At 44.3% G+C, this 26,699-nt stretch overlaps 1 protein-coding gene across 6 annotated transcripts in view; it reads left to right on the plus strand.

The window, feature by feature from the left end:
- CCDC7 (coiled-coil domain containing 7) overlaps positions 1-26,699 on the plus strand; it is a 730,660-nt gene that overhangs the window by 72,706 nt on the left and 631,255 nt on the right. For 5 of the 6 annotated variants that reach the window (XR_004538163.1, XM_033931492.1, XM_033931495.1 and 2 more), the window contains exons 4-6: positions 6,386-6,469; positions 11,577-11,597; positions 11,709-11,741. Coding sequence is in view for 4 of the 6 variants with exons in the window: in XM_033931492.1 (XP_033787383.1) it covers positions 6,386-6,469; positions 11,577-11,597; positions 11,709-11,741 (138 nt within the window). In the remaining 2 variants the exon portion in view is untranslated. Of the gene's footprint in view, positions 1-6,385; positions 6,470-11,576; positions 11,598-11,708; positions 11,742-24,925; positions 25,139-26,699 lie in introns of those variants that run through there. The other variant, XM_033931496.1, reaches the window with a different exon arrangement.

Raw genomic sequence — 26,699 nt, forward strand, 5'->3', positions numbered from 1 at the left:
GCAATATCGAGCCACCCCCTCCCCATCGGGGGTCGGCTGACGGCCTTTGCCGGGGCCTGGTCGGTGATCACGTCGGACGCCTGGGTGCTCGGGATAATCTCAGACGGCTATTCGTTGAACTTCTCCTGTCCGCCTCCGGACTTGCCCCCCGGGGCTTGCCCTCCCAATCGGAACCAGCTGCCCCTTCTCCTGGAGGAGGCCAGGGCCTTGTTGAGCCTCAGGGCGGTCGAGGTGGTGCCTCGCGATCAGATGGGCCTGGGATTTTACTCCCGTTACTTTTTGGTCCCCAAAAAGACCGGGGACTTACGCCCCATTTTGGACCTCCGGAAGCTCAACAAGTTCCTGGTCCGAGAGAAGTTCCGTATGTTATCGCTCCCGGTTCTCTATCCTCTTTTGGAGGAGGGGGATTGGATGTGCTCCCTGGACTTGAAGGAAGCTTACACCCATGTTCCGGTGCATCCCGCTTGCCGCAGGTTTTTGCGGTTCCAGGTCGGGGATTTGCACCTGCAGTATCGGGTTCTTCCCTTCGGGCTGGCATCCTCCCCTCGGGTATTCACCAAGTGTATGGTGGTGGTGGCGGCGGCCCTGCGCTCGCGGGGTCTACAGGTCTTTCCCTATCTGGACGATTGGCTGATCAAAGCCCCGTCCAGGGAGGGGGTTATTTTAGCGACCCGACAGACTATCAGTCTTTTACAGGGCCTGGGGTTCGAAGTGAACTTCCCCAAATCTCAATTGCGTCCGGCGCAGTCTCTCCAGTTCATTGGAGCCGTGCTGGACACGGTTCGCCTTCGCGCTTTTCTCCCCCCGCCCCGGGGGGAGACTCTGCTTCGGTGGAGTCGGCATTGTCGAGGGCAGTCGCAGGTGTCGGCCCAGCACATGATGGTTTTGCTGGGTCACATGGCGTCGACGGTTCACGTCACGCCGTTCGCTCGCTTATACCTGAGAATCGCGCAATGGACTCTGGCGTCGTAGTGGCGCCAGGATCGCTATCCGGTGTCTTCCCGGATATCAGTAACTCCTTGTTTACGTCGATCGCTCCGTTGGTGGACCGACTCTTCCAATTTGTCAGGGGGTTTGCTGTTTCGCGTTCCTCCTCACACCAAGGTCTTGACGACGGACTCTTCCGAGTACGCGTGGGGAGCGCACCTGGACGGTCTGAGGACGCAGGCTCTGTGGTCGGCCGAGGACCGTCGGTGCCACATCAATGTGCTGGAGCTTCGCGCCATTTTTCTGGCGGCGCAAGCTTTTGTCCACCTGCTGCACGACCAGGTAGTACTCGTGCGGACGGACAATCAGGTAGCGATGTACTATGTCAACAAGCAGGGGGGTACGGGCTCTTGGCCTCTATGCCAAGAGGCTCTCCGTCTTTGGGACTGGGCAATTTCCCAGAATATCTTTCTGCGGGCGGTCTACATTCAGGGAGAGCAGAACCAGCTTGCAGACAAACTCAGTCGTCTTCTCCAGCCGCACGAATGGTCTCTGAACTCCCGAGTACTTCGCGAGGTTTTCGACCGCTGGGGAACTCCTCAAGTGGATCTGTTTGCCTCTCCGGAGACTCGCAAGTTACCCCTCTATTGCTCTCGGATCTACTCTCCGGATCGTCTCGAAGCGGATGCCTTCCTCCTCGAATGGGAGGGGAGGTTCCTTTATGCGTTTCCACCGTTCCCTCTGATTTTGAGAACGCTGGTTCATCTCAGATCGGCCGGAGCCTCCATGATCCTCATTGCACCTCGGTGGCCAAGGCAGCCCTGGTTCTCCCTACTTCTTCAACTCAGTACCAGGGAACCTCTACTTCTACCGGTGTTTCCCTCTCTGCTGTCTCAGAGTCGGGGTTCGCTGTTGCATCCCAATCTTCAGTCTTTACATCTGACTGCTTGGTTTCTCTCCCTCTGACTTCGGTTCCGGTGTCTCGGGCCGTGAGGGACGTTTTGGAGGCCTCGCGTAAGGTCTCGACTCGGCTTTGCTATACTCAGAAATGGACCAGGTTTTCTTCCTGGTGTTCTTTGAATAGTCTGCAACCAGATTCGGTGCCTGTGGCTTCGCTTCTGGAATATCTTTTGCATTTGTCTGAGTCTGGCCTGAAAACGACTTCCATTCGGGTGCATCTCAGTGCCATTGCAGCATTCCATCGGCATCTTGAGGGTCGTTCTCTCTCTCTTCATCCTCTGGTGACACGTTTCATGAAGGGGCTAGTGAATATCCATCCTCCTCTGAAACCTCCTCCGGTGGTGTGGGATCTTAATGTGGTCTTGGCTCAGCTTATGAAGCCTCCCTTTGAACCCATCGACAAGTCGCATCTTAAGTTTCTTACTTGGAAAGTAGTCTTTTTGATTGCACTCACATCTGCTCGTCGAATCAGTGAGTTACAGTCCTTGGTTGCGGATCCTCCTTTCACGGTCTTTCATCATGATAAGGTGGTTCTCCGCACCCATCCCAAATTTTTACCTAAAGTTGTGTCTGATTTCCACCTCAATCAGTCTATTGTCCTTCCGGTGTTTTTTCCGAAGCCCCATTCTCATCCTGGTGAGGCGGCGCTTCATACCCTTGATTGTAAGAGGGCGTTGGCCTTTTATCTCCAACGCTCCAAGTCTTATCGGAAGGTTCCTCAATTATTTTTGTCCTTTGATCCTAATCGTTTGGGACACCCGGTTTCGAAGCGCACCTTGTCCAACTGGTTAGCTGCTTGCATTTCTTTTTGCTACGCTCAGGCTGGTCTCCCGCTTGCGGGTCGCGTTACGGGTCATAAAGTCCGGGCGATGGCAGCTTCTGTGGCTTTCCTCCGATCTACACCTATGGAGGACATTTGTAAGGCTGCCACTTGGTCTTCGGTTCATACGTTCACCTCTCACTACTGTCTGGATACTTTGTCCAGAAGCGACGGCCGGTTTGGCCAGTCGGTGTTACGTAACCTGTTTTCATAATTTGCCATCCTCCCACCTGCCCTTTTTTGGTTGGCTTGGAGGTCACCCACATGTGAGAATATCATGCCTGCTTGTCCTGGGATAAAGCACAGTTACTTACCGTAACAGGTGTTATCCAGGGACAGCAGGCATATATTCTCACAACCCGCCCACCTCCCCGGGGATGGCTTTCTTTGCTATGTTATGGAACTGAGGACCACGAGGTGGGGATGCGCCCTCTAGTGGCAAGAAGGCTAGCACATGCGTGGTGCAGTGTGCAAACTTGAAACTTCTAGCAAGTTTGCTTGAAAAGCTGTCCGCGCTGGGGCTCCGTAGATGACGTCACCCACATGTGAGAATATATGCCTGCTGTCCCTGGATAACACCTGTTACGGTAAGTAACTGTGCTTTTTAGAGGCTTCTAGGAAGCTTACCACTAGACAATGCTATCACCAAAAATGGACTAGATTTTCTACGTGGTGTTTTTCTCACGATAAGGAGCCTCAACATTCCTCCTTATCTTCTGTTTTAGATTACCTTTTGCACTTATCTACCTCTGGCCTCAAGTCTACATCGATCCGAGTCCATCTCAGTGCAATTGCTGCTTTCCATCAGCCTATTGAAGGGAAACCCCTCTCTGTTCATCTGGTGGTTTCCAGATTCATGAAAGGACTTTTCAATGTCAAACCTCCTCTCAAATCGCCTCCAGTGGTTTGGGACTTCAATATTGTTCTTACTCAATTGATGAAGCCTCCATTTGAACCAATGTCTACGGCTCATTTGAAATATCTCACTTGGAAAGTGGTGTTTCTCATTGCCCTCACTTCTGCTCGAAAAGTCAGTGAGCTGCAAGCTTTAGTAGCTGATCCACCTTTCACTGTGTTCCATCATGACAAGTTAGTCCTCTGTACTCATCCTAAATTCCTCCCTAAAGTGGTTTCAGAATTTCATCTCAACCAATCCATTGTTCTTTCAGTGTTCTTTTCAAAGCCTCATTCTCATCCTGGAGAATCAGCTCTTCATACTCTAGACTGTAAACGTGCTTTGGCTTTCTATTTGGAACGCACCAAACCACACAGAACTGCTCCTCAACTTTTTGTCTCCTTCGATCCAAACAAGTTGGACATCCAATCTCTAAGCATACCATCTCCAACTGGATGGCTGTTGTATCTCCTTCTGCTATGCCCAGGCTGGATTGCAACTACAGAGTAGAGTCACAGCCCATAAAGTCAGAGCAATGGCAGCTTCAGTAGCTTTCCTCAGATCTACACCTATTGAGGAAATTTGCAAAGCTGCTACTTGGTCCTCGGTTCATACTTTCACTTTTCACTATTGTCTGGATGTTTTCTCCAGACGGGATGGCCATTTTGGACAGAGAGTATTACAAAATTTATTCTCCTAATTTGCTAACACTCCCACCATCCCATTCTGGTTAGCTTGGAGGTCACCCATATGTGAGAATAGGCTGCCTGCTTGTCCTGGGATAAAGCACAGTTGCAGGTGTTATCTAGAGATAGCAGGCAGCTATTCTCACAACTCACCCACCTCCTCTGGTTGGCTTCTCTGCTAGCTATCTGAACTGAGGAGACACGCCCTGCGCTGGGCGGGAAGGCACTCGCGCATGCACGGTGTGGCTGACTCAAAACTTCTAGTTTCTACAAGCAAATTACATTACATTACGGATTTCTATTCCGCCTATACCTTGCAGTTCAAGGCGGATTACAAAAGATTTGACTGGACATTTTCCAGTGAAGATACAATTTTTTTTTTTTACAACAGAGGAGATATAGCTGGAAAGATTCCGAGGGGATTTACAAGTTGGATAGCAAATTGACAGTGCAGAACTGTGTGATATAAACAAATAGATTACATTTAGAGTAGGTAAGATTACAATACATTTCAGGGATCAGTTTACTTGGTAGGTGATTTGGGGAGGATTTTATAGGGGAGAATTATCGGGAGGTAGGTGAAGAGGGGTTAAGATATTTGGATGAATTTTTTGAAAAGCAGGGTTTTGATTTCTTTTCGGAATGTTTTGAGGTTGCCCGTTGTCGTCAGCAGGTTGGAGATGGAATGGTTGAGTTTTGCTGCTTGTGTTGCTAGAAGGTTGTCAAACAATTTCTTGCGCTGTGTGCCTTTGAGTGGGGGGAAGGCAAAAGGGTTCGGGGTTCTTCTGTGTCTTGAGGTGAAGATCTGGTTTAAGCGGTTGTTTAGGTAGGAGGGGGAAGAGCCATTTAACGCTTTGAATAATAGGCAGTAGAATTTGAATTGAATTCGTGCTTGTATGGGTAGCCACTGAGAGTCTAAGAAGGCAGTTGTAATGTGATCATATTTTCTCAGGGAGTAGATCAGTCTGAGGGCTGTGTTTTGTATGGTCTGAAGTTGTTTTATCATCATGGCAGGACAAAGTAGATAGAGGGAGTTGCAATACTCCAGCAACCTAAGACTAGGGATTGGGCAATTAGTCTGAATTGTGCTAGATTGAAAAATTTTCTGATTTTACGTAGATTTCTCATAGTTAGAAAAGCTTTCTGGGTTGTCTTGTTGATTTGGGACTGCATTGTGCAGCAAACCTGCTTGCGAGGCTTCTGCATCCGGGCTCTGTCGGTGACATCACCCATATGTGAGAATAACTGCCTGCTGTCCCTGGATAACACCTGTTACGGTAAGTAACTGTGCTTTCACCACATTCTGTTGTCCCATATTCACAGCTTTTCACAATTCTAGCATCCACAGCTAGGTCTCTTCATTGGTTTTGATTGGTTTCTCATTTCATTTTGTTTTCTTCTTTTCACGCAATTTTAGTATTCACTCACATTCACATTGGACTTGATGGAACACTTTTTTGTAACATCTATTTTGCAGCCGGTGTTGGTTCATTTTTATTTCCTTCACACATTCCATTTCTCTTCATATGCCTCATTTATTACTGGTGGCATTATGTCCTTAACCACCAAATTTCATATATCTTCCCCTTTATTCTTTAATAGGTCCCCTGAAGAAAGAGTGTTTCTCTGAAACACGGACCGTGTTGGGTCCGTACTCCATGTATATGAGAGGCAATTTTTTGGATTACAATTTTGTATAGACTTTTAATAAATATTTCTGTATCTTGTACATTCCATTCTGCAGTCTCTTTTTATGCTTTTAGTATCCTATAATGGAGCTTAAGCACTTCTAGGGAAATGCCATTTTTTGCTAATTTTGTTTTGACTTGAGGAACGGAGTGTTAGCTCCTGGAAGCTCATCAAAAATGTATTATTATTACAATAAAAAAGTATAATTTTATGTGTCTTGTTAATCTTTGTGTATCCAAATAGAGTAAAGTGGCAACCACACATTCTTACTATGATAATATTATATTCTGTAAAAGTTAAAAGAACATATTTAGCAATTTTTACAGTCAAATAGAATATGCCCTGACTATGCCTGTTCAAATTTGTAGTTATCAATTTGACTAAATGTAATATAAATTCTTTTTAAAGGATGGGGACTTACTTTCATCATTTCTTTCATTTTGTAATCGCAATTCATCAGAATTGAGCAGCTCAATTCAAGAGGAGCATGAAGTAAGTATTGTTCTGAAGCTGCAGGCTTTTTTGATTGATTAGGGGGTGTTATATATATTTCTGTCTAGGGATCCTGTGGGGCGCCCTTGGAGTCACAGGGATCCTGCAGGGTCGGAGACACCTTAGTTCACCTCCTTTTCCTGCCCTCCATCTGCACTTGCTCCTCTACAAAGCAGCATGCAGCGCTCCCAGCACGCTGCTTATAGCTGATCCAGAAACATTCCCTCTGAAGTCAGAGGGAAGGCTTTGAGTCAGCTGCATGCAGGGCCCATGGTCCTGCGAAGAACTGCGGATAGAAGGCAGGAAGGAGGCAGCTGACCTGAACAGCTCCAGTACAGTCTTTCGGGAGGGGGGCACCGAAGTAGTTGGCCACAGAAAAGAAGGTAGGGAGCGAGTGAGCATTCTCTGGACCAAGGAAGGGAGAGAGAGGGGAAATAAACTTGGGATAAAGGAGGGAGCGCATTGAGGACATGGGAGGGGCCCAAACCTGGGACACAGAAGGGAAGGAGCGCATTTGGACACAGAAGGAGGGAGGGAGCATGAACTTGGGACAGAGAAGGGAGAGAGGAAGGGGGCCTGAACTTGGGACATAGGATGGAGGGGGAGGGAAGGAAAGAGATGCAGAGGTGGGGGAGGGAATAGAAAGGAAGAATTGGTAAGCATGAGTGTGTCAGTGAGAGGGAAAGAGATGGCACACATGGGGGATGGAAGAAAGAAGATAATTTTTGGGCATAGGGAGTGAGAGGAGTGAGGTACAGATGCATAGGGAAAAAACTATGAGAGGGAGAAATGTTATGGTGGTGGAGAGGGAACAGTGTGACATTGAAAGGGATGCAAGAGGGAGGAATGTTGGACATAGTGGTGGAGGGATTGGAGGGAGAGATAGAGGGGTGATAGAAGGAGAAATGTTGGGCATGGGGCTGGAGGGCAGGGATGAAAGATGCTACACATGGTCTGGGAGATGAAAGGGGGAAAAATGTTGGAAGTGGCAGTAGAGGGGATGGGAGAGATGTACCCTGGATCTCTCTCTCTCTCTTTCCCAGCTCCCTTTGCAGCAAGGGAAGGAAGGAGGGAATGAGAGAAAGAGATATGTTGGACAGTGAGAGAGAGAGAGAGCTAGGAAGTTGCACATGGGAGTGGAAGAGAGAAAAAGAAATGCTGTGCAAGATAGGGAGGGGAAAATGAGGGAGGAAGGGAAGAGAGAGGGAGAAATGTTGGACCATGATAGGAAGAACCAATGAACAGCAACAGAAGAATTTGCAGAAGACGGGAAAGTGAGAATAAGAGAAACTGGGACCAACTTGATGGAAAAATAAATCTCCAGACAGCAAAGGTAAAAAAGGAATTTATTGACTGAAAATGTTAGCTTTGAGAAATGTATATAACAGATGTCTTTGTATTGTGTTAAAAAAAAAAGGAAATGCATTTCTGGCTTTATTTCTACAGTGCTGAAGTACTTGCTGACCCTTGCTGTGCTGGTGGGGATCCCCAAGCACCACCAGCTGAGGACCTCCTCCAAAGAGGGCCAGAACTCCCCTCCACCAAGCGCAGCAGTCGCTAGCAGCATCCTTGGTCCACTGAGGTGCCAGTATCTGTGAATCAGGGACACTACTGCTGTCTGACAAGCTTGGCAAAAGGGACCTCCAGCCACCTTCAGAGGAAGTCCTCAGCTGACATAGCTTGAGGGTCCTTATCAGCTGGAGCATTTATAATTTTGGCATTGGTTAAGAGGTATAGATAGGTTGTTTAAAGGTATTTTTTTTGAGGAGTTGGTTAATTGGAAAGTGGGCGGGAGAAAATAAGTCTTGTCTTTATTCTATTAAGTTTATTGTGCTATAATGTTAATATTTTATGTAAATGCATCATCTTTTGTGCGCAGTTGAAGTTTTGAAAATGAATAAAGAATTTAAAAAAATATATATATATTTATATTAGAGACTCTGGTAGAGACCTGTTTACAAAGTATTTCCAAATTAATAAAGTGTCATTGCTTATTTGTAAATGGGTCTCTACCAGGCCATTTGGCCTTTATCTACCGTCATGTATCTATGAGATAATGGTTACTGTGGATGGGCAGACTAGATGGTCCATTTAGCCTTTTTCTGCCGTCACGTTTTTATGTTTCTAATTCAGTAACATAATTAAATGAAATAACTATTTCTGGAGTTTATAGAGGACAGGTGGGAACAGATTCAATTACTTGTGGGGATGGATTTGATTCCAGCGGGGATGGGCGGGGACAGGTTTGATTTCTGTCTCCGCGCAACTCTCTTAATTCAGTGGTGAGCACTGTCCTTGGTTCTGGCATTGAATATCCAGGTTTTTGTTGTATAGAGACCAACTGATAGTTGTTTTTGGGTATGGTGCCGAAACCAGTATTCAGTCTTATTTCGATTTTGGCTTCTCAGTCAAAATGGCTGTAAGGACTTCAATGGTAATCTTGTGGCAGCCTTTTTGAAATTGTTCCTGCCCATGGCTGCTCCAATCTCAAAATGGCTACCAAGAATTCTAGAGTTTCTCTACCCAAGTTACTCTATTGGTTTTAAGTGCCACCTGCATCTAATACCTGTGTATCATACTGCTACTACTCATTATTTCTATAGTGCTGCTAGACATACGCAGTGCTGTACACTAACATGTAAGAGACAATCCCTGCTCAATAGAGCTTACAATCTAATTAAAAGAGACAAACAGGACAAATAGGGATTAGGGAAATACTCACAGAGGGAATAATAAAACAGACAAGGGTACTTTACAAGTGAGTGGGAATTAGGAGTTAAAAGCAGCCGTGAAAAAGTGAGCTTTTAGCCTAGCTTTGAATATTTCCAGAGGCGGAACTTGGTGTACTGACTCTGTGCCAGGCATACAGTGCAACAAGATAGAAGGGATAGAGTCTAAAGCTAGCAGTAGAGGATAAGGGTACAGATACTGTAAGAGAGACTTACCCGATGAATAGAGTTCCAGGGGAGGAATATAAGGCGAGTTCTGTTATGTCCTTCTGGATTCAGTACACAAGGTGACCAATCTATTGCTGCAAACCAGGGCTTGCAGAAATCCATACATTTTTTTCCTCCATGTTCTCCTCCTACCTCTGACAGAGCCCCCTACAGTTTCAATTTCTGCAAGCAAACTGCAGAAATCTTTCTAATCTGCTCTGCTTCTTTTTCTTATTTTTTGATCAAAGTTCTTGTTTGGTGTCTTTGATGCTGTGAGACCCCCTTGAAGTGATCCTCTGCCCGAGGAAAGGAAGCAGTTTCCGCGGAGCTGGATTGCAGCTTTCCAGGGAAGCTTCATATGGACCTTTGGGGCCAGCCTGATGTGTGCCATCCTTTTCAGGCTTGGGGTCCGACTCCTGGGAGCTAGCTTGCCTTCTGACCTTGTCAGAGGCTTAAGCTCAGGCTGTTTGTGTCCTGAGTAACAGCTCTTGGGGAATCAGGACACAGGTTGCGTTTCCTGCTCCCGTCATGTGAAGAGGTCCCAAGGGGGGTAGGTGGAGGTTTCGGTCGAAGTCCGTCCGACTGGCAGCCCTAGGATTTTGAAGATATAATCTTTCTGGAGCATCTCTGAGGCAGAAAAAATGCTGATGGAGTTATCTCAGATGATTGTAAAGTTTTGTTAGTTTCAGACCATATCTTATTCCATGTGAGCTCAAAGAGTGTGGCAGTGTCATCACACATACTGCTTGAATCCCAGACATAGACTGGAATTTATAGTTCCCTAGAATCTTGTACCATTTAGTAGCCTCGTGTTTGGACGAGAATATTCTCGCACACTCAGTCAGTGAAGCAGGTTTCACCTCAACAATGATATTTTTGTGGAGGAAAGCTTTGATAGAAGAGCTAAGTTGCAACCAACTAAATTGTACTTTTCGAGAATGGACATTTTGCTGCTGCCGACTTTGGGCTTAGACTTTTCTTTTGATTATGGCCTTCCACATGTATACATTTGTACTCATTCTCATGCTGGTGTAAATGATACAAATGCCTATGAGGGATGTTTTCAAAAGATTATCTAAGTTAGAGTAGAGATATCCATCTCGCATATATTTTCCAACAGGAAACACATTTCCTGTTTGAAAATACTTTAGATGGACATCCATGTGTTGAGGACATCTAGCATGAATAGCCATTTTCCATACTGGAATGTCCAACATATGAATGGCAAAAAGCTTCAACAAAGATGTCTCTCTAACTGCATTCTTAAAAGAATAGCCACACAAATGTCCCTGCAGAACCAAGGGGCAGCCTTCTGGTTAGTGCAGTGGACTTTACACCGGGAGATCCAAGTTCAGATTCCACTTTAACTCTTGTATTTTGTAATTGTGAGCCCTCCAGAAACAGAAATATATACAGTATATTGTACCTGAGTGTACACTACTTCGATAACCTTCAGGCTTGCAGGTGGCTTATATATTTAAGTATAGTAGATATTTTTTTCATTTCTGGAGGGCTCAAAATAAAAAAAGAGTTAAAGTGGGATTGGAACCTGGGTCCTGTGGTTTAAAGTCCACTGTACTAACCACTAGGCTACTCCTTAGACTTGGTTTCTGATTTGCTAAAAATGTCCATAATACCTGAAGCTGTCATAGAGCCTGAGGAGGAGGAGAGCAGCCCCTGGGAGATTAAGAAGATGTCATACCTTTATCCTTTCAGTGATCCACTTCTCAATCAGAGTTCCTTTTTATGTACCCTGAATGTTACTGAAGCAGGTATAAGTTAGGATATCCTTCTTTTTGGGCTTGGATGTTTCTTCCCATTCAGTAATTTCTATTAGATGTCCTGATTTTGGTCCCTTTCTAGTCCCATCCAAAACAACCCCCCCTCCCCTTAACATACCCCTTGCTATTTGGACATACTGCAGTGTTGGATGTTCCTTTTCTCCCTAGAAAAATCAGGATTTGAATGTTTGAAGCACATGGATCTCCATAAGGGCATTATGCTTTGAATATAAGCTCCTATGTGTCTTTATAAAACAGTGCTTAAGTAGGAGGTTATGTGGCTTTTTAACCTATAAGCCCTGTTATAAAATTGCTCTCTGAATTATATTAGATACTAGTAATATGTTTAGTAAATAAACATTCATAAGATGTATAATTTCTTTTTTTCAGATACTGGAATCATTGCTTAAAGTAAGTATGGAAGTGAGATACATTTTCAGCTTTATTACATTTTGCTAGTGTTATAAGATGCTTATATTTGATACTCAGTCATATGTACTTTGTTGTTTTTTTCCCCCCAAGTGGTTTGAAACCGAACTTCAAATGCTGGAAGAGGTAAATTCATTTAATAATTATTGCTTGTTAAGTTTTGATAAATCCATTGACCCAGCCAAATTTTGCAGAGAGATAAACACATTCTTCTGCTGGGCCCCATAGAGTAGTTCTGCATAGAATATCATTTAAGAGAAATACAAGGGTCCTGCTGCACAAGGGATAGGAGGGAGGGAAGGGAAGCTTGGCTAGGGTCCTGCTGCATGAGGGATGGGAGAGAGGGGAGGAAAGATGCTGCACATGTGGGGAAGAGAAAGGAAAAAGGAAGAACTGGGGTGAAGGAGAGGAAGGGAGAGATGATCATGTACATACTCCGAAAATAAGACCTAGTGCATTTTTTGGGCCTGTAATTAATATAAGACACTGTCATATTTTCAGTATGAGGAACTATGTCAAAGGCTTTGCTGAAATCTAAGTAAATTACATCTAGCATATGCCCTTGATCCAATTCTCTGGTCACCTTAACTCTTAAGGCACATTGTCTCTTGTCATTTAGTTAGGTAACTCTCAACTCTACGATATTTCCTTATGTTCAGTTGATGTCACTGGCTTGGGAGTAATTTATTTGATTTTTGGGGGATAACACATGGCTAAGCTCAAGTTACCCATGTTCCCTCTTCACCTTCTTAGGTACTTGTATTTCAATTGGCACTTATACTAGGGACCACATCTATCTTGCCTCATTTCTCTGTTCCTTAATTAATTTGGGTAAAATTTTATTTATATTCTTAATTTCCCACATTTCTAATGTGCCATTACCAGGGGACAGTAATTTTCAAATTTCATCTACTTTCCTTCTAGACACATGTTTTCAGGAGTTCAGATCCCAATTTTAGTAGTCTATCTTTACTAAGCTCCTCTTTTTTCAGTACGAGGAGATTAAAGAAAACAAAACAACCCAACATTACAAGGATATTAAACAAATCCGTTCACACTTTCCTTGTTAAATCTTTCAGGGGATTTCATACTTACTGGTATATTGTTTCAGTGATATGCTTCCCCTTACTATTTTCTTCTGAATTTCACATTTTAAGGCTTATTACATTCCTTTCTCAGCCTTCATGAGATGTTACAGCTCTAAAGCTTTTCTTTGCTAGAAAATCATGCTTTTGTTTGTTTGAATACGAAATTCTTTTTCCTTTTCATTCGTTTCATGCTTAGGGATATGATTGGTTTCAACTGCTCATTTGGTCAGCTGCTCCATATGGGTGCATTAGCCAGTGGTCCTCTCTTATTTGGTTCTTGAATCTTTTTGGTGTCTCCATCGCCTATATTTAGATTCACCTACCTAAACTAAACTAAACTAAGCCTTAGGTTTATATACCGCATCTTCTCCACTGAAGTGGAGCTCGACACGGTTTACAGAGTTTAAAAAATATGGGAAGAGAGAAGAGAAAGAGTTTACAAAGCATAAAAAGAGGGGATGTAATCAGGAGAAGAGATTATTATATGCTAGAGAAAAGCCAGGTTTTCAGTTGTTTTCGGAATAGTTGGAGGGAGTCCAGGTTCCGCAGCGGGACAGTGAGGTCGTTCCAGAGGCCGGTGATTTTGGAGAGGAGGGATCTATCCAGTTTACCTGCGTGGAGGATGCCGTGTAGAGAGGGGAAGGATAGTTTATGTCTGTGGGCAGATCTGGTGGTAGTTGGTGTCGGGGCGAGGAAGGATAGAGGGATTAGGTGCGGAAGGATGCCGTGAATGATCTTGAAAGCCAGGCAGGAGCATTTGAAATGAATTCTGGAAAGTACTGGGAGCCAGTGAAGATTGGTAAGTAGAGGGGAGACGTGTTCATATTTGCGTTTAGCAAAAATCAACTTAGCCGCAGTGTTCTGGATAAGCTGGAGTCTGCGAAGACTTTTTTTCGTTAGGCCTAAGTAGATGGCGTTACAATAATCGAGTTTGGATAGGATGATGGATTGTACAAGGACGGTGAAATGCTTTTGGTGGAAATAGGATCTAACTTTCCTCAGCATGTGGAGGCTGAAAAAACAAGATTTTGCCAGGGAATTCAGGTGATCATTGAGGGAAAGGGAGGAGTCGATAGTGATGCCAAGGACCTTGCTTGAGAACTCAAGATGTAGAGCAGGACCTGTGGGTAGGGTGAAGAGGGCGGGCAGGTGAGCTAATTTTGGGCCGAGCCAGAGTAATTTTGTTTTTGATTCATTTAATTTCATCTGTACTGAGAGGGACCAGGCGTGAAGTCTCATTATGCATGATGTGATGTTCTCTTGGAGGTTTGTAAGGTTTGGATCTGTTTCGAGGAGGATGAGGATATCGTCTGCATATGTGTAAATTGTTTCAAGGGGGGATAGTTTAAGGAGCTTCAGGGAGGTCATATATATGTTGAAGAGAATAGGGGATAGGGGAGAGCCCTGTGGAACACCACAGGATGGTGTCCATGAAGCGGATTTGGAGCCGTTTGTGTTGACAATGTAGGAACGATCGCAAAGGAAGTTTGAGAACCACTTTAGGACAGAAGAGTCTATCCCAATCTCGGAAAGTTGGTAGATTAGTATGTCATGATGCACGACGTCGAAAGCCGCGGAGAGATCAAACTGTAGGAGAACAGCAAATTACAGACCTCTAGAAGGTCGTTGATTATGTTTTTCAACCTTCATGCATATAGGTTTTTTCGGAATCCTCCTTTTACCTCTAGTAGAGCATGGAGTTCCTCTATTCATTTTTTCCATTAGGTTCCTTCTCTTGCCTCCGCATTCTCGTATTAGACATTAGGTCTATGTTTTTGCGAGGCAACTCGAAATTTTCTGAGTTTCTTGGAACCCAACTCTCCCTCCATCCCTTTTAATGAAACTAGGGAGTTCCACATGTGAGAATATACTGCCTGTTTGTCCTAGGATAAAGCACAGTTACTTACTGTAACAAGTGTTATCTGAAGACAGCAGACAGATATTCTCACATCCCACCCACCTCCCCTTGTTGACTTCGCCTGGGCATAGAACTGACGACCTCGCGAGCTGGTGTTGGACAGGAAGGCACTCGCACATGCGGGGCACTAGCAGTCTTAAAGCTTTTGAATTCATAAAGTGCCGGTGCACTGTTTCATGTCCGTACTAGAACTCCATGGATGACGTCACCCACATGTGAGAATATCTGCCTGCTGTCTCTGGATAACACATGCTACAGTAAGTAACAGTGCTTTTCTGAAGCCACACAATGGCACATTCACATGGATCATGCAACAAAGTAACAAGGCTATAGCATAAGCCAATTGTGCCACCAACAGGAGGAAAAAGCCTCAGACAGAGGCCCTCCCACCGCCACTGCCGTGGCTTAAAGTGTTCAGGTGGAAAACCTCATAGGCAAAAAAACCTCCCAGGGGCCTCGTAGGGCTCTGTGCAATAATTTCAAAGGTGACTCAAACTTACCTGTTATCAACTTTTGTGAAGCTTGGTCAGAACACCAACAATGGCCAGCATTTCACATAGAGCTGCTTCAGGGTGTGACTTCCGATCATGAGCTAAAAATCAAAATGAAAATGTGAAGATAAAACTTTCAACTTCAACCTTATTATCGCCACTTAATTTAAGACATACAAATGTGACAAACTTTTCAAAATGGTTTTGTTACTTCGTTGCATGATCCATGTGAATGTGTCATTGTGTGTTTATACTGGATTTTCACCTCATCTGAGTTATTAATACTAATTACGTTAGGAATTTAGGAAAGATGGCTACACATAGTTGGCAAACAGGGTTTGGCTTCACTAATCTAATCTTCTATTTCTGCGTCACTCATACCTAGGTAGGTTCAAGGTGACTTACAGAGAGGGGAGAGAATGAAGAAGGGGGGGAGAAGAGGAGGGGTAGGGAGAATGGGGTAGGAGAGGATACAGGTGATTAAGTGTCAAATAAATGAGTTTTCAGTTTGTTCTGGAATAAGGCATGGTTAGATTCTGTTCTGGTTGTTTCAGTAAAGTCATTCCAAGATGTTATTGAAGATTTTTTTGTGGAAGGGAGATTTAGAAGTATTCTGTTGAGGGACCATGCTTTGGAGAACAGCTGGATGAGAGGAGCCGCGGAGTTTCCATAAAGTATACGGTGAATGATGCATGAAGTTTTGAAGGTTTTGTTTCAGACTTATTGCAAAGACCATTTTTCAACTCCTCAATAGTTCATCTTCAGTGGTGTCATGGCCAGATTATTTCAACACGGCCAAAAAGCTGGTGAGGGCCACTCTACATGGTGCCACTCTTTTGGAGTACTGTAAAAAATAATTTATTCCCAGAGGTTTGAGGATAGTAAAAAAAAAAAAAAACCACCCTTTTTACTGACACTCATATTTTTCTGTCGCAAAGGATGGGGATCCTTAATAAATGTCCCCAAGACTTAATGGTCCTTATCATTGAGAATACCAGAGTTGTTACTGAAACTTTACAGTTTGAGTTAGATACCAAATAGGGGAGATTAAAAGTAATTTAAATACGGAGATCTTTGACAAAGAACTGGCTAATATTCAGAAGAAAATTGAAAATTGAATAATTTAAAACTAATCTACAGAGGAATAAAATTAAGAAGTTTAGGAGAGACGAAGAGGATTACATGAACAAGAAAGTCTATCCATGGCTATCCAATTTATCCAAATAATAAAGGAAAGATTTTGACTCCTCAGATCCTTCAGAAGGTGGCTCGATGTCCAATTCTGAAGATGATTTTTTAGACAGAGACAGTTCCGGGGGGTCCGGCCGGAACCAACCAAGGAGAAAATCCAGAGGGCGCAACCAAAATCAAAGATGCCCAGCCACCCGATCTCAAGGAACGAAGCGCAAAACATCCAACAGTCACACAAAGAGCAAGTAGTCTTTAACTTGTTTTCATACCAGTTGAATGATATTTAGATGTCGGTCTTGTCACATGGTTTCATGTTTGTTCCAGTGTGGCTGTTGCAAGCCTTCAAGTTGTGAGTGGACACTGAAAAGTTTTTTTTAGAAAATTACATCTCAAATAATTTTTCACTCGGCATCCTTTTGACAATATGGATCCGTCTGTAATTAGGAATCAATCCATATGGTATCCTCCGACTCCCCCGAGTTTTAATCTAAGTATCTTTAAAGACCTGGTAACAAGAGATATTAAGAAATTTGTTGCTAAAGGGAGACATTATCAACCTTACAATTTGAATAGAGATTAATTTTTGGCTCTTAAATCTCTTAGGTCCAACCACACTTTGCGCATATGCAGGGCAGATAAAGGTGGTGCTGTTGTTGGTCTGGATATAATAATAATAATTTATTTGTATGCCGCCATACCGGGGAGGTTCTAAGCGACTCACAACACAAGAAATAATACATACAATTCCATAAAAAATATCCTGGTAAAATACAGCAAGGAAACTATACATACATTTCAATAATGCATCAGAATAAAAAGCAGACCATATAAATAAAAATGCAAGTGATAAAAGAGCATAAATTAAGTTAAGAGAGAAGCGTTAAGATATCAGCTTATTAAATAATTGAGTCTTTAGCAATTTCCTAAAATCTAAATAAGAAGAAGTTTCTAACATCATTTTACCAAGCCATGCATTCAGTTTGGCAGCCTGAAAAGAAAAGGTTCTATCAAGGAACTTCTTGTAACGACAGGATTTTACAGAAGGCTATGTAAATAGCTGCGCTCTCCATGTGTTTTTATTAGAATGACTCCAAGAAAAATGAAAAAGTAAGTAACCTGATGACAGACCGAACACTACTTTGTAACAGATGCATGAAAACTTGAACAGCACTCTCAGCTCCACCGGCAACCAGTGTAGTTTCAGATAGAAAGGAGTGATATGCTTCCATTTTTTTAGACCATAAATGAGGCGGACTGCAGTGTTTTGGACTACTCTCAATCTCTTTAAAATTTTCATAGGAGCCCTGACATATACGATATTACAGTAGTCAAGAATTCTTAAGATGGAAGCTTGCACCAACAACTGAAAAGAGATTTCATCAAAATACTTCTTAATGTTACGAAGCTTCCAAAGCACCGAGAAACATTTCTTAGTCAGTAAATTAGTCTGATTTTTCAAAGTAACATGTTTATCCAACGTTACCCCCCAGTATTTTTATGGATTGTTCTATCTTGTAATCCAACCCATTCACATGTATCCTTGTTTCTTTGAGCTTGTCGTTAAGTGTTGCTAGAAAAAAATGTAGTTTTTTCCTTATTTAATTGAAAGCTGTCATCCAAAACTCAATCTGATTTATAGTGGATGCAAGGAGATTAATAAATTCAGGAGACAGACTAGTAAGTGGGATGACTATAGTAATATCATCTGCATAGATAAAAAAACTTAAGCTTTAAGTTTTGCAGCAAATTTCCCAACGAAGCTAGATAGATGTTGAACAAAGTAGGGGAAAGAAGGGAACCTTGGGGAAGCCCGCAAGAATTTTTCCAACAAGAGGAGAAGATGTCATCCTTAAACAAAAGAAGAAGAGGAGAATATGTGCAAGTATGAAGCCGAAGTAATGAGATTATTAACTGTTCCAGCTGATTACCTTGAATTGGAATCTGATCCTACATCTTCACTAATGGATGATATTAAATGTTTGACAACTGAGGGTTTGGAACTGGGTTTCCTGACTAGAAGAAAGTTTGAGTACTTGAACACCACTGACCCCAGAACTCCAGTATTTTTTTTTTTTTGTATAATCATTTTTATTGAGCAGAAGGTGACAACCAACCAGAACATCAAATATTGAGAACGTGACAACCATGGCATGGTGCAATACAATAATGGCATTACAAACACAGCAGTAGTAAAGAATCCAATACCATAAGAAAAGGGGCAGAAAGCACCCCGCAAGTAAATAAAGAAGAGAACCAATGCCGGGCAGATTAGAAGAGTGTCAGGCCAAATGCTCAGCGTTTGGTGAGGGGAGTGGAAACACCCCTCAAGCAAAGAAGAAAATCGCAAGCAATCACCCCCAATCATCCACACCTATCGCACCCACATACATCAACCCACATGTACTCCCCCCCCCCCTCCCACAGTCACGCTGCACATACATACCATGGAACACAAGGAAGGACAGCAGGCAACTGGACCAATACCAGAAGCAGAAGAAGCAAAGGGGAAAGAGCAGACACCCTGTGCAGAGCAGAAGAAGCATAGGAGAAAGCAAAAGGAGAAAAGACAAACAGACTAAATCTAGGGTCTCATGAAAGATCAGAACAGAATCATAAACCTTTAGTCAGGCAAGGATGCAGGAGAGGAGAGCAAAAATTTTTCCCAGAGTACACAGTAGTCTTTCCAATGATCCTGCAAGCGCTTAGAATAAGTTTGTAACTCATATGATGCTAGAGTTCTCATGCGAATTGTCCACATGGTGAAGGAGGGTGTCTCCGGAGAAGCCCAGTGTTGTAGAATGAGTTTCTTCCCCACCAGAATGGCATGCAGAACAAATTTCTGAGAAGACATGTTGAGATGTTGGTTTGCCAAGTCTTGCACATCACCCAGCAATAAAGCAGAGGGGTTCCATTGAAAAGTACAAGCAAGAACAGTGTCCAGCAAGCACGGACCAGGTCCCAGAACGAGAGCTCTTGGCAAAGGAAAAAGGAGTGCAAGTAGGTTCCCGAGGAGAGGTGACATTTAACACACAGGTCATCAGGCCACAGACCCATGGTGAAGCCTCGAGGTCTGGTAAGGTAAGCACGATGTAGAATCCTAAATTGGGTTTCCTGTAAAGAAACATTTTTAATGAACAAATAAATATTCTGGAAGAAGGTGTGCAGGTCAGGAATGGACATCGACAAGCCCAAGTCACGGGACCAGTCAGATACTACAGGTTGAAGACAATGTGTCCCCTGACTTTCTCGACCCTCCGAATACCAGGTAGCAATCTTGTTCTTATGGGGCGGAGTGGCAAGAGCTATCTCATCTAAAGCACCACATGTCCAGATAGTAGCAGGGACAACAGCGAATGAATTATAGTAATGCTGGATTTGGAGGTAGAGGTAAGTATGCGTAGAGGGAAGCCCCCAATTTGTGCAGAGCGAGGAGAAGGGTGGGAACTTGTCACCCCCCATATGCAACAAGTCTTTTAAAGTGGTATCCCGCTCTTCGCGCCCCCGTAAGCCAGGCAGACCCCGAAATCCAGGTAAAAATCCGGGATTTCCAATCAAAGACAAAAAGGGGGACGGGTAAGGCACCTTAGTTTGGAGCCCCCTCCACCAAGCCCAAGCTTTTCGAAAGGCATGAAGGAATTTTAGAGAGGGGTACGTGAGAGGGACCTGCAAGCCCGGGATCCCATGTATGAATGACACAAAAGATAAAGGGGAACAACATGATGCCAAAAGATTCGACGGGGAGTAGCGTCTATGAACAGTCAAATGTTCGTGGATCCAGCGAAACAGGGAAGCAACATTATAAAGCCGGAGGTCCGGAAGACCCAGCCCCCCCTGCGATTTTGCTCGGGAAAGTTTAAGGAAACTAATACGCGCCTGCCTGGCAGACCATATAAACTTGCGAATAATGAAATTGTAGTGGCGTTCGTCCTCCCTGCTAACCCAAAACGGGACCGGCTGTATGGCATACAAAAGTTTAGGGAAAAGAACCATCTTCACCAGGGCCACCCGTCCCATCAGCGAAAGAGGAAGAGCACGCCATTTGTGGCAAAGGAATTTAATCCTGCCTATAGCTGCAGAGATGTTGGCTTCATAAAGTTGTTTTGGGTCCCTATATAGGAAGATCCCCAGGTATTTCAGTTTCCCATGTGCAATGCCCACTCCCAGCCGTGTATACCTAGAGTCCCCTGGAGAGTCATTCAGGAGTAGCGCTTCAGTTTTATCATAGTTAATTTTCAAGCCAGTAAATAGGCCATACGAGTTAATAATATGCATTAAGCGTGGTAGATTTTTGTCGGCATGTTTAACATATAGCAGCATATCATCCGCGAACATACTGATGCGAAACTCATGCTCCCCTATACCCAAGCCCTGAAGAGTTTGGTCGTGACAGATTCGAATAGCTAAGGGCTCAAGGGAGAAGAAAAAGTAGGGGGAGAAGGGGGCAACCTTGACGTGTGCCGCGGCCCAGGGGGAAAGGTTCCGAAATCCCCCCGTTAATCAACAACTGGGATGTAGGGTGCGTGTATAAAGCGGTAATCCACACTACAAAATCACCCGAGATGCCAACTTGGTCAAGTATCCAAAAAAGGTGTCTCCAAGATACCATATCGAACGCCTTCTCTACGTCAAGACTGGTGATTAAAGCTCTATCGGAGGCGCAGGATGGAGTTTGTAAAACAGTGAGCACTTTGAGTAAATTCATAGAAGCGTGTCTGCCCGGGACAAAACCAACCTGATTCTCATGAATCAGAGTTGGAAGAATCTTGTTAAGGCGTGTCGCAAGAATTCCCGCCAGGATCTTAATATCTTGATTTAAAAGAGAGATGGGCCGGTAAGAACCCAATTGGTCCATAGGTCTCCCCGGCTTCGGCAGAATAATGATGTGAGCCCTGTTGTGAGTGTTCCCGGGGGGAGTTTCCGTTCTAAGCCCCGAAAAATAAGCCAAAAGAGGACAAAGAGCTGAAGATGGTAGAAGCTTATAGAACTCCAGGCCAAAACCATCCGGTCCAGGAATCTTAGTCAGTTTAAGCTTGCGGATAGCGAGCTGTAGTTCCTCCCCACTAATCGGTTGATTAAGCATACTCCGCTGCGAATCAGTGATCTGGGGAAGCGGTAAACTGCGAAAAAAGGCATCCCGGGCCACATCATCAGGCGGTTGTTCGGCATAAAGATGTTGATAAAATTGAAGAAATTGGCTAGTAATGGCCCGTTGTTGGGTGTGCACTTGTCCCGTTCTATCCTTAATGTGAGTAATGACGTGCCGGGCTCTAGGGGGCCGAATCAAATTAGCCAGCAGCCGACCAGTTTTATTTCCCCAGGCATGCAATTTATATTTGTAAAAGTATATAGTGCGTGAAGTCCTCTGAGCGAGTATAGCGTTAATTTGCTGTTTGACAACCTGAAGGCGATCACGCAGGGCCCTCGTGAGGGTCGAGATATGGGCTCGGCGCAGACTGGACAACTCGTTCGTCAAAGTCAGCAATTCCCCATCACGTTTTTTCTTTGCAGCAGCGGAGTATGCCAACACATGTCCCCTCATAACAGCCTTAGCGGCCTCCCAATAGGTAACTGAGCTCACGTCCCGCACATCGTTAGTGTGGAGGAAGTCCTCCCACCTTTGTTCCAAATAGATCCGAAAAGTAGGATCCAAATACAGGTGGGGCGACATCCGCCAGACACGACTAGGGGAAGCCGGGGAAAACTGAAAAGTAGCTTTCAGAAGAGCATGATCTGACACCACATAGTTGCCTTAGACAATTTAGAGAACAACCCCATGGAAACAAGTATATAATCAATTCTAGTGTATACGTTGTGGGGATGAGAATAGAAAGAAAAATCGCTAGTGTCCGGATTCAAGGTCCACCAGGCATCTAACAATCCCAGTTCGGTAATAAGAAAAGGTATCCCTCTATCATAGTGGCCTCTAGTCGCGGTTTTAGCAGGTTTACAATCTAAAAGGGGTTCTGCTACCACATTAAAGTCTCCCCCAATAATCAGTTGATGGGAAGAATAGGGTGCTAAAATCCCTACCAAGGAGGAGAAAAATTCGTGAGAGTAAATGTTTGGGGCATAAACAGTACCCAGCACCAAAGGGGAACCCCATAAATCTCCAATCAAGAATAAATAACGACCCTCCGGATCTTTAATTTCCTGAAGGATATTAAAAGGAATGTTTTTATGAATCAAGATTGCTACCCCACGCTTCCGGGAAGAGTAAGCAGAGAAACCCACCTGGCCCACCCAGTCCCTCCGAAGTTTGAGATATTCAGTGGAGGACAGGTGGGTCTCCTGAAGAAATGCTATATCACATCGCTCCTTCTTTAAGTAAGCTAAAATCTTAGTACGCTTCACAGGAGAGTGAAATCCATCAACATTTAATGAGTTAACATTCAGGTTAGCCAGGATAATGCACAAGGTAAGAAGAAAACAGCAGGAAGGACCAAAACCCAAAAAGATATAGAAGAGAGGGGACGTCCCAGCTAGATCCCCCCATTCCATACAGTACAAAAAGAGAAGTCCGCCCCCCCGGCAGTCTACGCTTCCATTCAAAGGTCAAGCTTCCATACCCCAAGGTCCCAAAGGAAAACCATACAAACCATTCAAGCATACATACCCTCACACACAGCCAAACCCCCTCATCCCCCCTCCCACCGCCCTCTCCCCCCACCCCAGACCATACAGTCTACCCCTAGACAACAGAACAGCATAGATACAGCAGCTCCGGGCCACCCCTGAGTCAGTAAAGCAGAGGAGGTTAATTGTAGAATAGTGAAATCCAGAAGAGGGAAAAATGGAATGAAATCCCAGTAAACATGAGCAAGTGCAATAAGTGAACACAGTAAGAAATGCAAATCATTATAGAAATAATGGTGCAGAGTAAAGATAAATATCAAATACAAGAGCAAACTCCATCATTAATATCAACAGTCATGAACAGCAGGAACAATAGAAACATAAACATAGGCCCCAGCATGGAACCATCCGCTAGGGAGACAGCCAGATTGTGCAGCTATCTATCTGGGAGTCAGGACAGCGAGCACCCCATCAGGTAGTTCCCGGGGAGCTCAAGTAGAAAAGTAAGACTCCGCAAGAAAGATGTGCTTCAGCCCCTAGAACGACTCCCCTCTGCAGGCAATCAACCCAGGAGAGAGAAAGGAGGCAAGCAAGCTCCCCCAGGCTTCCAAATCAGGTAGGCCACGAAACAATGAAGCCAGAGAAAGGGCATATCTGAGGGCCTCAGTCACCCACTCGAGGAGAGTCTAGCACAGGGGGAAGCTTTTGGATAAATTGCTCCATAGCCTGCGGTGTGTCAAGGAAGGTGACTTTATTATTGTGGTATATACTTGCCCGAGCTGGATACAGTAGATTGACCCTGATTTGGCGTTTGTAAAGTTCATTACAAAAAGGCGCCATCACACGCCGCTGATAGGAGACGTGCAGGGAGAAATCCTGGAAGATAAGAATTTTATGGCCTTCAAATTGTAGCTCCTTCCCCTTGCGATACAGGGACAAGATCTTTTCCTTTGCAGCGAAGTTGAGGAAACGCGCAATGACAGGGCGCGGGCGCTGCTCGTTTTCACCACGGATCCCCACTCGGTGCGCCCGTTCAATCAACAGCAGGGCCAGAGGGGCCTGTAAATCAAAAGCCGCAGGCAGCCACGTTTCAAGTCGTGCGCGAAGATCCACGTCGCGCACAGAAGCCGGGATACCAATAAATCGCAGGTTATTCCTGCGGCCGCGATTCTCTAGGTCCTCCGCTCGCTCCTTCAGGGTGGTATTAGATGTTTCTAGGGTGCGGAGTCGTTCCTCGAAGCTATCCGTGCGGACCTCTTGCTGAGCAATGCGATCCTCAGCACGCTGTAGCCGATTCGTCTGGGCCTCCAATTTTTCACGCATCTCTTCCATAAAAGATTGGATCTTAGTAAGTTTATCTTCCATCACCAGCGTGAGGGAGCGTGTAAGTTCCTGAACGGCTGCTTCTTGCAAAGTAAACATCGGTACCTCGTGCTGCTCCGCCAATTTAGCTCCCGGCACAGTATGCTTAGCTTTTGCTCCTCGCTGAGCTTTAGTCGGCATAACCAGGGAAATCCGTCCAAAAAGAGCCAGGTCGGAGACTCACTCCACTCCCCTGTCTGCAGAGGAAAGAAAAGTGCACAGCACCCCTCGATGTAAAAGGTTTAAAAGCGGGTTTTAGAGTGGAGTGGCCCGGAGCTACTGAGAGGCACGTCCGATCAGGTCTCCAGCATCACGTGACCCCTAGTATTTTATATCTTACCAAAAATCCACAAAGATCTGGTGAACCCTCCTAGACATCCTATCGTCTAGTAAAGGATCTGTGTTGTGTGAGAAATACAGAGCTAATTCAGAGTTTTTTTTTGTCTCTGAATAGCCAGGATTTGCACTATGGCAGGTATGTAGTCCTATCCCTTTAAGGCATAGGGCTGCTGAAGCATGGGAAGAAGCCTGCCCTGCACTGTGTAATGCCTAAGCCTGTTTTCCCACGCTGGATTAAGGGACTCCTAAAAGGCCAGGTCAGAGTACAGGAAGTCAAAGAGAGACAGAGGAGACACAGGATCACGGAAGGCAGAGCTCCGGGAGCCTCAGAGACCAGGAAGAAAGCTGGGGGCAGGGCAAGGAGAACTGGTCTGAGCACAGACAGCCCAGAAGCCCAGCTGAAGTCCAGTGTGAGTCTCCTAAAGATTTCCCTTCTGACTGGGATATGCAGAAAGAATCTCCTCTCAGTCCAGTATCTCTCACAGCCTGAAGTTATGGAGATTGATACAGGTTTCCCAATATATCAGGAACCAGCTGAAGCCATGCAGATCAGCTAAATCTGTGAGTTTGGAGTTGCATTTAACTTGCTGGTTTGTTGATATTAAGTGCTGGTTATCTATGTGTGAAAGCACAATACTTTCCATGATTCAGAAGAGAAAATGGTTTTTCGATCTTTGCTTTACACTGAAGTTTCTCTTTCCCATGTTGGTGCTGATTAATGTGCTGCAGGCAGCTGAGTTTATCTCAGGGAGGTTGCTACAGCTGCTGAGAGCAGAGCCAGAGCTGCAAGCTATGTGAACTGTTCCCTGCTACCTACTGTTGAAGCATACCTGTTTCTCTGCCATAAGAATTTCTCTGTCTCAAAGAACTGTTTAAACTATATGTCATCAGAATAGTGCTACTTTTTCTTTGTATTTTGGAACTGCTCCAGTGCAGTGAACTGGAGTCTATTTGTCAAGGTGCTTTTCCTTTGCAAGGACTTTTACCATTTGATAAAAAGCTGAACTATTCGCTGGAAGTGGTTCCATGAACATTATTTGTGCTGTGTGCAAGAAACATAACACAAGATCTTGAGCTTATCTGGCCGGTGGCCTGAATAAAATATTTATTTTGTTTTGAAAGCTATTCTGACTTGGTGTCTGTTTGCTGAATGAAAATCACTCAGCTTACCTGTACTTGCACTATTAGGCAGTTGCCTAGGTTGGACAAAAGTCCTGAGGGGGACCCTCAAGCTATAGAGGGCACGCTGAGGAGAATATGGTCACAGCCCGAACATGCTAACCAAGCCGGTTAGGTGTCCAGGGGTGACAGTTTGAACCCCTCTCGTCTTTTGTTGATGTTTTTCTTAAACTTATTGTTACCAAAGGCTTTTCTTATTTGAGAGATTCTTCACACTTTTTGACTAAACTTTCAGAAATATCTGCTACAGACGAGATCACATTTTTTTGTCTCTTTGCATGATCATACTGCAGGATGAAGCGATCTCCATCATCACTGAGTTTTTGCATGCTCGTCTGATTAACCTGAGGATTCCAGTCAGATTTTTGATTACATTTATAGCTCTGGCAATGCAAAAGAATTACTTTACATTTAAAGATAGATTCTTTCAGCAGATCTCCAGAGTAGGCATGGGCACCACCATGGCTCCTTCTGTGACCAATCTTTTTATGCAGAGATTTGAAGACACATGGATTATGAATAATCCCTTCTCTACTTTTTTGCGGGCATGGATGCATTTTATCAACGATGTTTTTGTTCTCTGGACCGGCTCAAGGGAAGATCTTGATTCTTTTCACTGCTGGCTCAATTCTAGACATCTGAAGTTGGAGTTCAGCATGAATAGCGATCCTATATAGATATCCTTTTTGGATATCACTGTCACCAAAGAGCCTCATTCTATCACGACTTCCATTTTTAAGAAATCCACCGACAGAAACGTTTTTGCGATTTTCAAGCAATCATCCTTTGCCATTAAAGCGCAGTCTCCCCACCTCGCAGTTCTTTAGATACTGCAGAATTTGATCAGAGATGTCTTGCTTTAAACAACAGAGCAAACTATGCACGCCTGAAAGATCGTAGATATCCCTCTATGGTTCTAATTAAAAAAAAAAAAAGAAGCCTA

The sequence above is a fragment of the Geotrypetes seraphini genome, chromosome 2 (genome assembly GCF_902459505.1).
Source record: "Geotrypetes seraphini chromosome 2, aGeoSer1.1, whole genome shotgun sequence".
NCBI lineage: Eukaryota > Metazoa > Chordata > Amphibia > Gymnophiona > Dermophiidae > Geotrypetes > Geotrypetes seraphini.